Source organism: Erpetoichthys calabaricus, chromosome 13, assembly GCF_900747795.2.
Source record: "Erpetoichthys calabaricus chromosome 13, fErpCal1.3, whole genome shotgun sequence".
Lineage (NCBI taxonomy): Eukaryota > Metazoa > Chordata > Cladistia > Polypteriformes > Polypteridae > Erpetoichthys > Erpetoichthys calabaricus.
This window is the reverse complement of record NC_041406.2, coordinates 40,204,573-40,220,705: the sequence shown is the minus strand read 5'-3', so window position 1 is coordinate 40,220,705 and position 16,133 is coordinate 40,204,573. Positions and strand designations below refer to the sequence as shown.

At 37.5% G+C, this 16,133-nt stretch overlaps 1 protein-coding gene across 2 annotated transcripts in view; it reads right to left on the bottom strand.

Moving 5' to 3' along the window:
- Positions 1–16,133, bottom strand: part of top2b (DNA topoisomerase II beta) — a 136,280-nt gene that overhangs the window by 29,708 nt on the left and 90,439 nt on the right. For both annotated transcript variants that reach the window (XM_051935519.1, XM_028818156.2), the window contains exons 17-25: positions 9,812–9,904; positions 7,540–7,654; positions 6,512–6,633; positions 6,271–6,419; positions 4,336–4,567; positions 3,837–3,971; positions 3,332–3,532; positions 693–888; positions 223–314 (exon numbers count right to left, since the gene is read on the bottom strand). In XM_051935519.1, coding sequence (XP_051791479.1) covers positions 223–314; positions 693–888; positions 3,332–3,532; positions 3,837–3,971; positions 4,336–4,567; positions 6,271–6,419; positions 6,512–6,633; positions 7,540–7,654; positions 9,812–9,904 — 1,335 coding nt within the window. The remainder of the gene's footprint in view (positions 1–222; positions 315–692; positions 889–3,331; positions 3,533–3,836; positions 3,972–4,335; positions 4,568–6,270; positions 6,420–6,511; positions 6,634–7,539; positions 7,655–9,811; positions 9,905–16,133) is intronic.

Sequence of the window (16,133 nt, the reverse complement as noted above, 5' to 3'; positions counted from 1 at the left end):
ATTTTATGAGTATCTAAAATCAAATCAAGTGTTTAATTTGTTTTTCTGAATTCTGTAACTTTCGCAGTTTGTTTAAACAAAGGCACCTCAACAGCAGAGGGTTAAGGACAGTTATTAACATTACAGTAAAAGGAAGAATGAAATAACTTTGATAATGTGTCATTTTATGTTCAAAAAAGACATCCAAGGCAGTCTCGTACTATGCTGACCTTATTTCCATACCTTTTCTTGTGCCTTGCTCCAAGATGCCACAGGATCAGATTCATAACCTCTCTGGACTAGCATTTTCAAAAGATCCCTCTTTGATTTATTTTCTAACAAAAAGAAAATAACATTATTTGACTGCTTAGCAAATGCCAATTTGTAAGAAAAAAAAAAGACACCTAAAATATCAACTAAGAACCTCTAAATTCTATTGAAGTGATGAGCATGTTGCCTGGTTTTGACAAAAAAACAAAATGAAAACAAAGCAAATAAAATATTACTGCTTGGTCCAGGCTAACCATGACATATCTTATTTGTTTTTTATTACAGATAACTTTTTTGCTGTCTTGTAAAGCACTTTTGAGCTACAACTGCCTGTATGAAAATGTGCTATATAAATGAAAGTTGATGTAACAAACACTCAAAAAATTAACAGATAGCTAAATCATAATTAAAATGCTCATGAATTAAAAAAATAATAATCATACCAATAGAGATTTTCCCCTCTATCTTCTCAAGAACAAAACGTGCCTGATTGGACAGCTTTGCAGACTCTGCTCCTAGCATTCCTACAAGCCAGTCTTTTCTCAGCTTACAATAATGTAACCTGAGCTCAAAGAATTCTTTCAGAATATCTTGCACAGTTTCATATTTCTTCAAACAACCCATATGGTCAAATAGTACCTATAAGGCAAAGTGATCAATATGTTAAACAACACTCATAACTATGAGACATACTGACAGCAGTCAAAACCACATTAACTGGCATAGAAAAGAGTAATAGAGCAAGGTTTATGTCACACTAGTAAGTTGGACAAGGAGCATCTGACCCTACAGTATAGCTTGCTGTAGTACAAGCTAGTGAAATACAGGAAGAAAGAGTGTAACCAATGTTTGGATTTAAATTTGTTCTCTGCACTATCGTTTTAACTATGTGGTTTTACTAAGACAAGTCAAGTCGGGAAGCATGCACCGGTACTGTGCGCTGCCGCACCCACTACATGACGAAACAACTCCAATCCCGGTTTGCAACCCCCCAGGCAGACACGCGGTCCAGTTCCACCATCCGGAAATGACTATCTGTCGCAGCCAGGTGTTACGTAGGCGACCCCTTTGCCTGGACCAGCCACTCGGGTCCCTAACAATGAGGATCTTACGAGCCAGATCACCCTGGGGGAAACACTCCACATGGCCATAGTGCCGTAGCTGACGCTCCCTCACAATGCAGGTAATGTGCATCATTTGGGACTCCATGAGCAACTGCTCATTCGACACAAAGTCAAACCAATGGTACCCAAGGATTCTTCAAAGAGACACAGTACCAATGGAGTCCAGTCTTTGTCTCAGGTCACTGGATAGCGTCCATGTCTCACAACCATATAGCAAGATAGCAAGACAGGAAGCACCAGGACTCTAAAGACTTGGACCTTCATCCTTTCGCATAGTTATCAGGAGCACCACACACCCCTTTCCAGCGACCACATGCCCACAATCCCCCCCCCACCCCCCCCCCGCTCTCCCAATCCCGTCTACCAACTTCATAGGAAGAGTCACCAGAGACATCAATGTCGCTGCCAAGGTGAGTAAACCTCTCAACAAGGTCGACACTCTCTCCACAAACAGGCACACTGCTGATGGCTGTGCCCAAGAGGTCATTAAAGGCTTGGGTCTTGGTTTTAATCCAGGACACTCGCAAGCCCAGACACTCAGACTCCTCACTCAGTCTCTCAATGCCCCGATCAGAGCCTCCATTGACTCCATGAAGATCACAGCATCATCAGCAAAGTCATCTTCAGCAAAGTCAAGATCCGTGAATTTTTCTTCAAAAGATGCCCCACAGCCGCTGGACCCCACGACCTCGCCCAATACCCAGTCCATACAAGCATTGAACAGAACACACCCCTGACAAACCCCAGAATCAACTGGGGAAAACGCAGAGGTCCTGCCTCCACTCTGCATGGCACTCACAGTACCAGTGTACAGGCCAGCCATGATATCTAGTAACCTCGAGGGGATCCCGCGAAGCCTCAGGATGTCCCACAGGGGAGCTCGATCAACTGGGTCGAACGCTTTGCAAAAATCGACAAAGGCTACAAAGAAACTCTGCTGTTATTAGTGTTTGTGCTCCATGAGAACCCTCAGCGCCAGGATGCGGTCGATGGTAGACTTCTTAGGCGTAAAACCAGACTGTTCCGGTCACTGGTAGGTGAGCAAGTGATCACAGATCCTATTGAGGATGACCGTAGCAAGGACCTTACCCAGTGCTGAGAGCAGTGTTATCCCCATGTAGTTGCTGCAATCCAGGCGATCACATTTCCCTTTGCAGATGGGGACGACAAGTCCCGTTTTCCAGTCAGTTGGGATGATGCCAGTCTCCCAAATGGAAGCAAAAGATTGCTTGCAACGCCAGCCTTACCACCAGCCTGGAGAAGTTCACCCCGGATTCCACAGATCCCTGCAGCCTTTCCTCCCCTCTTAATTAAGACATTAATGCAAATTACCTGTCACAGTTTAAAGTATCATGACAGGTGGTGTTATTGTTTACTGATGACACTAGGAATGTTTCATGTTTTTTTAAGTCTATGTAAAACATCTTAACAAGGGATTGGACTACAACAAGCCACCAGAATTGCAATGCTACTATTTTGTGACAAACTCCTATGTATAGTATGCTCAACTTGGCTAAAATCTGGTGGATGGAACCATAGTGGCATACAGTGATGTTGTGCTCATCAAAAATTTACCACTGAATGAAAGCACCCACTAAAAATTGTATTTTATTTATCTTTGAGTTGATCACTAAGGAAAACAGACATATCAGACATGTCGACAGCTTTTGGTAAACAGATGCATTGGCACTCATGTGCTTATAGTGCCCACATCACCTTTATTACTTTTTTTTCTTGCCAACACAAGAAAAATGAGTAACTAATTCACCTAGCTTCTGCATAAATGACCTTTATCATCATGGGATGATAACGGATTAGAACTATCCATTTTCAATATAATAGATAGATAGATAGATAAGTACTTGGTTATTAAAGTGTTTAATTTATTTAGTCAGTTGTAGTTTAATAGATGATCAAGTGAGCTGTATAAGAAAAACAAGACTACTAAAGTGGCTTACCATAGAGTTGCAAGTTAAGGATGACTGCAGCTTAAACACTTTGTGTAGGCCCACAGCTTCTGCTTGTGCTAATTTTTCTTCACTCATCCGGACCACAAATTTAACAGTAGTATCTGTATGGTACTCTTTGTAATCATTTATTAATGCCGGTGTCTTCTCACTTCCAGTTAGCATTGGCTCAAGAACCTGCTCTTTGTATGTCTACAAAAGAAAAAGTTGAAACAGTTCAAGACAGACAAAGAGAGCAAAGAAGTTTAGTAAGTATTCAAATATAGTTCGATAACACAGTCCTGTTAAAAATTACTGTTTTAAAGCCTCATGTCAAAAACTACCGATTTAATGCCTTCATTTACTAATCAGTGAGTCTGATGACAGTCATTTTAATATGCATACTGCTAGAAATGTCATTTAAAATACTTGATGTAAGGTTTGAACACAAACAAAAAGACACTTTAACAACAACAACACTCTCCTCCCTGGACTACAATAATATTGAACAATTTACCTGTGTCCAGGTTCTTATAGGAAGTTCGGTGATTTCAACAGTATTTTTGTCCACCACAAAGATTTCTCCACTGACCATATACTGATTCTGACCAATTTCTTGAATAGTGCCTTTAAAGTTCTTATAACTAGGAAGCTGTTTAGAAAAAGAAAAAAAGAATATAGCATTTATTTGGATTATGGAAAATATCTGAATTTATAACCATGGAAGTCTTTTTCATTACTATAACCTGAAAAAATATTCTGAATTTACACAGATCAAAGGTAAACCTAAACTGCAAGAATTTATAGATCCTTTGTCAATGGGAAATATTACATACAATTGCACCATTCATAAAGATAAAAAGGAAGAAAATGTATTAACATGGACAAAATTTGTTTTGGGTGGACTAATTCGTGAAACACTTTGAATTTCAAGCTTTACGCCAGGAAAAGTGACAGAAAAAAGCAAAAATAAGTCTATTTAATAATTTATTTGTAGTCTTCAAAAAGAAACTCACCATAGGAAGGGGGTCCTGGTTATCAAGCATTCGATTGATGTTGTTTACTATCTCCCTTGGGTCATAGTTAGGAATCTTACACGCCCAACCTGTTCCAATACCTTCAGCTCCATTTACAAGCACCATGGGTATAATTGGAATGTACCATTCAGGTTCAACTTTCTGGTTATCATCATACAGGAATTTTAGCAGATTTGAATCTACACTTGGAAAAAGCAATCGTGCCAAAGGACTGAGAAACAGAGAAACAGAAGTATACTTTAAGATCATGCTTTTGAAAATGGTTACACACCCACACAAATACACAAAAAGTACAACGCTATTGGTTACATTTACAGTAGTCATCCTTACATTTTAAAACCTGCCTCTTCCAAGATACAAAAAAATTTTCAGGAGCCAAATGTTAAAAAATAAATGTTTGACTTCATATCTATTAAAAATTTTCCTTCTGCAAGCTATATTAATACTTTTGAAGACATCTAACTACACAACTCAGTAACATTACTTTCAATGAATGACAGCGCCTATAATGACTGTTTAATTAAATGCTTCCTTTTCAAAAAACCATTCAAGTGTCAAACAACAAATATACTCTCTAGAGCAGTTTTTCCTCAGTCACTGGGCTGAGACTCACTTTTGGGTTATGGATTGCTGTTTGAGGGTAGCAAGTAGGGGGATTTGGGACTTTCAGCTACCGACTTGCTCAGTGTAGCACAGCATATTCCCCAAATGTTCCCCCAAAAGTGACAGACAAGGCTGCGCTAGAAGTTGTCCCAATTCTAATTGCATGCATTTTGCCAAGGGATACATCCACCACTGCTTATCTAATGGCACTTGTTTCACCAAGGGGCACCTACTCCACTCTTCAAATCACACTCAATTCACTAAGTGGGGCATTATTAATAAAGTATCTATCTATCTATCTATCTATCTATCTATCTATCTATCTATCTATTCAAATAAAAATGGTAAAGCTGGGTCGCGAGGCTATAAAGGTTGAGAACCCACGAGAGATGTTACATTTTAAATTAAAAAATAAAAATCTTTATTAGGTGTGTTTTCAAATAGTTAACCATCTTTAATTTAAATTGAAAAAAATTCATAAAAACTATCCCCATTTTTGTTCAAAGCAAACCAAAACACATGAAAATTGGCAGAATTAATTTAATAACAGTTATAAAAACAAAGCTACCCAAGATGTCCTTGTTTTTTTAAAGACTGTTTACCCTATGCATCATCATTCCAAATTTCACACTCAAAGGAATGGTCTTTCAATCTTTTGGACTTTTCCAACTATTTTATGTTTAAGTTTTAATAAGTTGTGATGCTCAGGATAATGCAAGACGACATGCAAACACCACACATGATAATCTGACTGAACCACAGCACATGCATGCACAAGTACACCTCCCTACACCCTGCAGATCCTGTTCCATTTTGTTTAGCAGGCTGACATGAAGACAGTCTCTGAACACAGCATCTGCTGTAAGAACAACTCAGACTGTGATTGCACGTCACCAGTATACTTTCAACATTTAGCCCTACCATAAACATTTAGTCACACTCCATTTCAGAGGGTACAGTTAGGTGTACTTATAATAAATGCAAAGACGATCAGGTGTTAGCACTGCCGGTGCATGTTTGAAAATCATTCCATACTTGGTCTACATAGCCATAAAAATTCTGCTTCGTTTTATTGAGTAAGAAAAGGGGTATTAAGACTTTCTTCAAATAGGCAAATTGTGAGCAGTGTATCATCTATAAAAATAAATGTCTACACACTGTAGCAACCTTTGAAATCCAGTAAATAAAATTCAATGTAATAGTGTAAAAAATGTAACTGTACATTAATGTATTGAGTTTTTCTTTAGAAAAAAAAATATAAATTTGTAAAAAAAGAAATAAAAATTTTTCAAAACGGACATATTTTTTCACCTTAGTAAAGTGAAAATGTAACGAGGACTGGCAGCATCCTTGCCTCCATTAATCCTAGTACCAAACTGACCAAGGGGCTGAAGAATATTAATATTGTTGCTTCCAACAAAGTTTTGGGCCAAGTTCACAATGGTCATCATCAGTGCTTGCTGTAAAGAAAGCAAAATTGTTAACACTTGCATATCATTCTTATTGTGACCTTCTTTGGCTACCAAAAAAAAAAAAAAAAGAGAGAACTTACCTCACCATGATGATATGCAGACATTTCTGCCACTGATCCAGCTAACTGGGCAACTTTGACTTCTCGTTTATCATTTCTTTTAAGGCATGTGAACAAAACTTTTCTTTGTCCAGGCTTCAAACCTTTAATGCACAATTATTTATATATAAAACAAATGATACAATGTTTAGGTGAAAATATAATTAAAGGACCCTTCCCCAAATGAATCTCTACTCAAGATCCATTTTCCAAAACAGTTAAGAAGTGATTCCACAGAAGACAAAGGTATGAACTTTGCAGTTATGAAAGTGGAAAAAGTTTTATAAGACATTAAATAAACACCCAATTACAGACACGATATGGCCAAAGGTCCAGACTCCAGACCATCACACATGAGCCCCAAAGGTATTCCTCCTCCACTAAACGTCACAGTAGGCACTATGTCCAGATGGTAGTGCTCTATTGGCATCCACCAAACGAGATTCCTCCGTCAAGACTGGTAGACAGTGAAGCATGATTAATCACTCCAGAAATTACATTTTCACTGTTCCATATTTAACAGGAGATTTTTAGGCACTTTGGCACTCAGCCACCACTTTCAGTAAGTTTGTGTGGTCTGCCACTAAATAAATGGCTGAGCTGTTGTTGCTTCTAGATGTTTTTACTTCATAATAATAGCACTCACAGTTGACCAGGGTGGATCTAGAAGAGCAAAAATTTCACCTGACTTGTGGCAAAAGTGGCATCCTGTGACAGTGTCATTTTTAAAGTCAGTATAACCCATTTTACAGCCACTGTTTAATGGAGATTGCAAGGCTAGGTGCTTGATTTTATGCACCTGTTAAGAATGGGTGCAGCTGAAACACCTGAACTCAACAATTTGAGGGGTGTCCATAAACGTTTAGCCATAAAGTAGCAGGATTAAAAAGCACACATATACTGTAAATGAAAAGCAATTGGTTGCTAACACATAAAAAATTCAATGATTTAAAAGAAAAAAAAATAGAAATACTGAAAAATACACAAAATAACGAATAAGAGAAACTTACCATCAACCAGAGAAGGAATTGACCTTTCATTGTCAGAATTTGAGAATAAAATCAATTCCTTGTTAATGAAGTCATTGTAAGACAAGTATTTTGTTTGAGTACCATATAGATATTGCTGAAGAAAAGGAAAAAAGTATTGTAAGAGGTGAAAAACTAAATGCTGTATTGTTAAAAAAAAAAAAAAAAAAAAAAGTAAAAAATCAAAAATAATCAGCCTGGTAATGTGTCAAGTTGCACCACATAAATACAAATTGCCAATGAAGGAAATAGCTTTCAGGTGTATTTAAAATACACTTTAAACTAGAACTATGTTATTGACTTACAGAATAAATCATTAAAATATGTTCATTATATAAAATGTATATTAATGAAAGGTTGCCAACTTACTCAATACAACAAGACAACAACTTAAGCGGAAAAAGTAGAACAGAACTTATGTAGTGAAGGACCTCAAATGATACACCACTACATGATCGATACACATTTCTAAATATGAAAAAACAGCATAAGCAGTATGAAAACCAAATGTTTCCAATGATAAACTGTACACTCTTCTCCAAGAGCCCAAAACTAGGTCTAGAAAACATGACCCAAAAATATTAAATGTGCATTTATCCTATATCATTCAGTATAGAACAACAATAATGATATGCATTTGAAATTCAGATAAGCCTAAATATCATTTGGAAACCCTAAGAACCCAAATTGCTTATTATAGCATAAATAAATGTAATCATTTAGCAAAATATTTAACAGACATCTTTCACACTGCCTTTTCAGTTTCATTCTCTATACAGGAGAAGATTATTAAGAACAGTGACAGTTTTCTATCTTTTATTTGAAGAAAGCACTACTTTATGTAGGAGCTTCAAAAAAGAAGCATTCAACAATGAAGCCGTTTTGTTTAAATCTGCAGAAAAGAGTGGATCAATTACATCACTGGTTGAGTACTGTGCAAAGTTTAATCAACCCAGTTAACAGATGAGTTGGCTATGTATGATTTTTCTGAAGCTGCATATTGATTCTTGGGATTTAAGTTCTTTCTTCACTGCAATACTAATCCAGTGACATCATCAACCCACTCTTTTATAGAAAATTATAACAAAAACAACTGCATTGTTTCATGACAATTTTTGGAAGCTCTCAGATACAAGTACCTCTTGCTAATAAAAAGAAAAAACATGACTGTTACTTAAAGCTTAATGTGCAGGCACTCAGAGCAATACAAGATGCCCACCTCAAAGTCAATAGCATTTAATATTTTATTATGATACAATAAGTAAGTGAAGCTTGGCCACAAACATCCAACATACATTTATTTGCTTATCTGACACGCCATGAAATCCGTTATTGATGTTAATGCTCTGTTAAAGAAACGATCTAAATCAACCATGAAATTCTTAACTGGTCTGTCTAAATGCCCTTAGGCTAACAAAAAAAATTTTGATGTTGAACAAATTATAACAAAAATACACAAAAGGTAAGCATTAGGCCTAGCAACTTAGTAAAGAACAGCATTAATAAGACTGTTAATATATTTAGACTAAAGTGAAAAAAGAAACGATAGTATATCAGTTAACATCTGATTTATATTAAAATGATTCAAAATCTTTATCCATAATCAACTGATAAAATTTACTTTTTAATACAGATTTTTGCTTTTGGGCATATTATTCACAACATATTTCTCTTATTATTATGCAATATACATGTATATCATCTTCTCCATCTGAATACAAGAAAACGCCATGCAAAGTCCTGAGCATTCTATAAACAAATACATTTACTAATCGTTTTATTTTTTGTCTGCATTCCATTTAAATGCATCATGCTCACAATGAGTTGATCTTACACCACAGGACCCTTTATTCAGTCTGGTTAGAATATTTGGGTTGGCCAGGAAAAAAATTATGCAAACTTTTCATGCCTACTATGGGCAGATACAGATTAAGTTTTAGTGTAAACATAATTCTTCTGATAAAGTGTAATTTAATCCAGGATGAATGTAGCATAAATATACATTGTGGAGCATTTGTGCAAAATAAGAATTTATCTAAGGTACAGCACATAAAATGGAGGCAGGTGCAGCCTTGAGGGAGCAATCAACAAAAGACTTACAAGTTGCCTTCTAAAGTTATAATACAAAACATTTAGGGATAAAATTCACAAAGTCTCATAAATGAAGAAAAGCACACACAAATTTTAGATTAACATTTTATAAAAGAACTTCACAACTCCATCTAACATACCCGTAAATTACAAATATATTTACCTCTGGCAAACCATGCATCCTTCGTTGCCGTCTGTCTTCCATGAAGTTTGTTAACCATTCCTTTCTGTCATCAGTTTTCTTTTTACTAAAAGCCTGTTTATGTATATATAAAAAACACAATAATAAAAGGAACACTCAAAATTAGGTTCACCATGACAATGGCTATCACATTGAAAAACATACTAAAGAAAGGTTATTGTTAGTATGCTAGGAACTCAAGTAATATTTACAAGTATAAACAGAATCAAGTACTGTAACTGTTTTATAATTGTAATCTGCACTATACTGCTAAATGGTATGTATGTGTGAATACTGTTCAATCTGATGTATGGTGTGGATTAGGGAGGGAAAAAGACAACAAAAATAAAGTTGTATAGAAAATAATGAATTATTAACTGCTTAACAACGGACATGATATTACACAGTTAACAAGTTTTAAGGTGCACAGTTACATTTTTAACTTATTTAAATACACACTTTATTCTGTATCCCGTGATCAAAATATGGGATTCTTGCTCAGATTCAGCAGTATTTTTCTCCTTCTGCTTTTAAAACTGAAATCTCTACATAGCTAAATAAAATGAGTAACTACACTAATGATAGGTTTAAAAGTCGTTTATATTATTATCTATGATAGACATGTAGTAAGAGGAATAGTACTGTAGCATGTCCAGAGTATAGTGAAATTCTTAGTGTACATTGTTATTCTATTATAAATCAGGAAATGAGAAAATATGCATGACAGAATGATTGTGACCTTTTGCTGTACAGTAGATATAAAACGTACACATACCTGCCAAAATTACAACTTGTGTAATAAAAAAATGAAACCAGGATAAATCCGGTCAGAACTTACTCCACCTTTATTGCAAAATTGCAATCTATACAAAGAAGGTGAAAACAAATCCGAAAATGGTTTGCGAAAACAAGGAGAGAAAAAACCCCCACAAAAACCTGGCTGCCTTAGTGTGCACATCCCCTAAACTAATACTTAGTGAAGCACCTTATGATTTTATTATAGCGCTCAGTCTTTTTGCATAAGAGTCTATCAGTTTGGTCACCCCGCAGATTTCAACTGGATTAAGGTTTGAGCTGTGGCTGAATTATCCCAGAACACTGATCCTCCTTTGATGAAGCCACTGCTTTGTTGATTCTGACATATGCTTTGGGTTGTTGTCATGCTGAAAGGTGAAGTTCCTCTTCATCTCCTGCTTCCTATCAGATGCTTGAAGGTTTTATGGCAAAATAGACTGATACTTGGATCTATTCGTGATACCATCCACCTTCACTAAAGCCCCAGTTCCAGCTGAAGAAAAGCAGCCCCAAAGCATAATGCTGCCGCTATCATGCATCCTGTGGGTATGGTGTTCACTTGATGATGCGTCGTGTTATTTTTGAGCCTAATATATCTTTTGGAATTAATTCAACCTTCATCTCATCAGACCATAATACATTTTTCCACGTGGTTATGGGAGACTGGGCTACATTTTTGCAAAATTTGGCAAGGTTTGGATGTTTTTCTTTGTGAGAAAAGGTTTTTGTCTTAGTACCCCCACCACACAATCTAAACATATCAGAATATGACTGATTGTTGTCACATGTAGGGAACAACCAGTACTCGTCAAGAAATCCTGCAGCTCCTTTAGTGCTGCTGTAGGTCTCTTAGTGGCTTCCCTGACCAATTTTATCCTTGTTTTGTCATCAATCTTAGACGGATTTCCTGATCTTGGTAGAGTTATTGTTGAACCATATTTTCTCCACTTGTTGATGACTGTCTTCCCCATGCTCAGTGCTGACCCAGATAAATCATTCCTTCCAGTGATCAGCATCTCCATTAAAAGGGGTTTCCTCAGTGGGTTCCCCCAACTCTTGCATTTGTGCTTTCTATCATTTTAAAAACAAAAGTTGCAAATGCAATCAAAAATGTCTATCTTATAATGCATGCTTTAACATCTACTATGTATATGCAGGTGAATGAGCCTATGGTGTCCTGGATAATAGAAACCTGTCAGACAGACCGCAGGTTTTGAGACTTAAGGACTGGATTGCTGATGTGCATATGAGCAACACTGGAGAACCACAAGGAACAGTTGTATCAGCTTTTCTGTTCACCCTGTACATGTCAGATAGCATATAACAGCGGTTCTCAAACTGGGGTCCGCGGTCCCCTAGGGAAGCGGTTTCGGTGGGACCGTGAGAAATGATTGCATATTTATACTATTTATATTTTTATAATTATTAACCTTTACCATCCGAGGGGAAGTAAGTGACTGAGCTCCGTCGTTACCCCCGCCACCTAGACCCGACCACTAATCCGCAGATCCTTTATTCGCTGCCACCGCATTGTTTTCCTACCGTTATCGCTCGGCACAAACCAGCCCTTATTATTTTTATCATAATCAAAAATTATCGATTCATTCGTAGAATCAAAACACAGTCGCGAAACGTTTTCATATATTTCAGAAGCAAATAAGAGCGCTAAAGGTGGATACAGATAACAGGCTTTTTTCACACTATTTACTATCAATACAAAATCTTGAAATAGATTAGATGCGACAAATGATATGAGAGTTACACTGGCCAAAACAAAGCCAAACATAGAACAACTGGTTACGGCAGCTGTGCGCAACCTGCGGCCGTACGGCCGCATGCGGCCGTGGGCAAGGACTTTGGCGGCCGTGGACGTGTATATTAAAGTGTACGTAATGGCGGCCGTGCAGGTGTAGGGTCTCTGGACTCCAGCGAGTAAGGGGTCTCAACGCCGCGGAATCTTTGTCGGCCGGGTCGGTATGGTGACGCCAAAAGCCGATTTGGACTCTGGGGTCTCTAGACTCCTGCAAGTGTAGAATCTCAAACACCGCAGAACCTTCCTTAGCCGGGTCGGTATGTTGACCAAAATGTTGCCCTTTATATATTCATCGAGGCCTAGGGACTCTTGTGAAAAAGTTTACGGAAGAAAGCGACCTGCTGGATACGTGGAAATCAGCAGTAGAATACCCACAACTACGAGAACTGGCCAGGAACATTCTCGTTCTTTTCGGAAGCACTTATTTGTGCGAAGCAGCGTTTTCCAGAATGAAATATCTGAAAAACAAGTACCGAACCCGATTGGTAGACAGCAATCTAGAGTCTGGAATACGGCTAATGGTCTCCAGCGAGTCCCCTGACTTTGCAAGTCTGTCTGCAAACATGCAAGAGCAAGGAAGCCATTAATGGCGATGTTTTCCAAACTTCCTGAAACAATTGCTGTAAAGGTTTTTTGTCCTATATGACGTTTCGTAGACATTTTTTTACATATGTAGACCAGTAAATTGAATATTGTCAGATATATCATACTCTGTTTTAATGTGTAATCTGTAAATTTTTACATAAATCATAAAACATTATTAAGTTTACTTGGACTTACTGGCGGCCGTTATTAAAGTAAAAAGTCTGTAGTGCGGCCGTTATTAAAGTAAAAAGTCTGTAGTGCGGCCGTCAATAGCGGAAAGGTTGCGCATGCCTGGGTTACGGCAAAGCAGATGCATCCATCCCATTAAAATTTTAACTTAAATTTAATAACTAAGATGTACATAATATTTTCTGAATAAATAATTGTTTGTCAAAAAATGTTTTATTCACAGCTGCCTATACCTATGCAGTGCTGCGCAGTGGGTATGTGGCACCCTTGTGCAAAGTATTTGGCGCCCCCAATTTTCTTCAAATAATATTGATTTTTTAATTTTTAATAAAAGGGTCCGCAAGCCATCAAACAATTTTTAAAGGGACCGCCACGCAAGAAATTCTAAAGAAGTTTGAGAACCGCTGATATAACAGAATATAACACCAGGTAATATCACTTGCTGAAATTCACCAATGATTCTTCATTAACTCGATGGACAGATAAGGTGGGATGAGACAGAGCACAGAACTCGGGTGGAGAACTTTTGTTTCTGGGCAAAAAGAGAATTTTCTGTAACTTAATATCGGCAAAACAAAGAAACTGGTTTTTGATTTTCACCACAGGAAAGAGCCTCCACACTTCTAATCACCACTTAAGGAGTGACTATGGTACACTGCTACTAAGTGGGAGTCCACATCAATTACAAGCTCGAGTGGTGTAGTAAGACAACAATTATACAAGAAAGGGCAGAGCAAACTCTAATCTTAGAAGACTGTATTCCTTTCATTGTTTTTATTTACAGCTATAGTGTTGTTGGCCAGTAATACCATTTAAAGTGAAACCCATGAAATCCACAAGCTGACCTGCTGGAGGTAGTAGCAAATGAGAAAATGAAGGCAAAACTAATCGTCATTATGAATAATACTGCAAATCCTCTTACTAACATAATTATCAAGTACTTCTAGCCAATAAATTGCTAAACATAAGTGTGCCCAGAAATGCCAATGGTCCTCATTTCTACCTACAACAAGAAACCTTTTAAATGGCTCACATTATTGCATTCTTATATTTAGCAAAGCCAGAAGTTTTGTTTGTTGTAATTCTTGTGTGTTTTGGGGAGGGTGGTGGAGTGAGTTTGGTGGTGGTGGTGATTTTTAAATTTTGAGTTTCTGGAAAAAAATGTTTTTTTTCAAAGCCATAATTTTGACAACTTACAAAACAAACAAAACAATGAAGGAAGCTTATTCTTGGGTTAATTGTACAGTACATACAGTATTACCAAGAATACCGTACATGTTTGCCTACAGTTGTACTTTAAACACATATTCCTTGCACTTTTTGGCAAACTAAAATCCATGGATATTCTGTTCTTTGCTAAAGGATTTCAATTCAGAAAAGAAACAAAATGGATAATCGAAAGAGAATCTATAAGACCCTCACCCTGAATATGGATGTCTCACAGGCCATGTCATATCACTTATTTACTCACAGTACACTAAGGACTATTTTATATTTGGAATCTGCAGGAATCCTCAAGTCTGCAAATGATACCATGAAGTCTGCATACAGGAATAAGGTAATAATTTGTTAAATAGTGTAGCCTAAGTAACAACTTAGATGTACAGTGGTGTGAAAAACTATTTGCCCCCTTCCTGATTTCTTATTCTTTTGCATGTTTGTCACACAAAATGTTTCTGATCATCAAACACATTTAACCATTAGTCAAATATAACACAAGTAAACACAAAATGCAGTTTGTAAATGGTGGTTTTTATTATTTAGGGAGAAAAAAAAATCCAAACCTACATGGCCCTGTGTGAAAAAGTAATTGCCCCCTGAACCTAATAACTGGTTGGGCCACCCTTAGCAGCAATAACTGCAATCAAGCATTTGCGATAACTTGCAATGAGTCTATTACAGCGCTCTGGAGGAATTTTGGCCCACTCATCTTTGCAAAATTGTTGTAATTCAGCTTTATTTGAGGGTTTTCTAGCATGAACCGCCTTTTTAAGGTCATGCCATAGCATCTCAATTGGATTCAGGTCAGGACTTTGACTAGGCCACTCCAAAAGTCTTCATTTTGTTTTTCTTCAGCCATTCAGAGGTGGATTTGCTGGTGTGTTTTGGGTCATTGTCCTGTTGCAGCACCCAAGATCGCTTCAGCTTGAGTTGACGAACAGATGGCCGGACATTCTCCTTCAGGATTTTTTGGTAGACAGTAGAATTCATGGTTCCATCTATCACAGCAAGCCTTCCAGGTCCTGAAGCAGCAAAACAACCCCAGACCATCACACTACCACCACCATATTTTACTGTTGGTATGATGTTCTTTTTCTGAAATGCTGTGTTCCTTTTACGCCAGATGTAACAGGACATTTGCCTTCCAAAAAGTTCAACTTTTGACTCATCAGTCCACAAGGTATTTTCCCAAAAGTCTTGGCAATCATTGAGATGTTTCTTAGCAAAATTGAGACGAGCCCTAATGTTCTTTTTGCTTAACAGTGGTTTGCGTCTTGGAAATCTGCCATGCAGGCCGTTTTTGCCCAGTCTCTTTCTTATGGTGGAGTCGTGAACACTGACCTTAATTGAGGCAAGTGAGGCCTGCAGTTCTTTAGACGTTGTCCTGGGGTCTTTTGTGACCTCTCGGATGAGTCGTCTCTGTGCTCTTGGGGTAATTTTGGTCGGCCGGCCACTCCTGGGAAGGTTCACCACTGTTCCATGTTTTTGCCATTTGTGGATAATGGCTCTCACTGTGGTTCGCTGGAGTCCCAAAGCTTTAGAAATGGCTTTATAACCTTTACCAGACTGATAGATCTCAATTACTTCTGTTCTCATTTGTTCCTGAATTTCTTTGGATCTTGGCATGATGTCTAGCTTTTGAGGTGCTTTTGGTCTACTTCTCTGTGTCAGGCAGCTCCTATTTAAGTGATTTCTTGATTG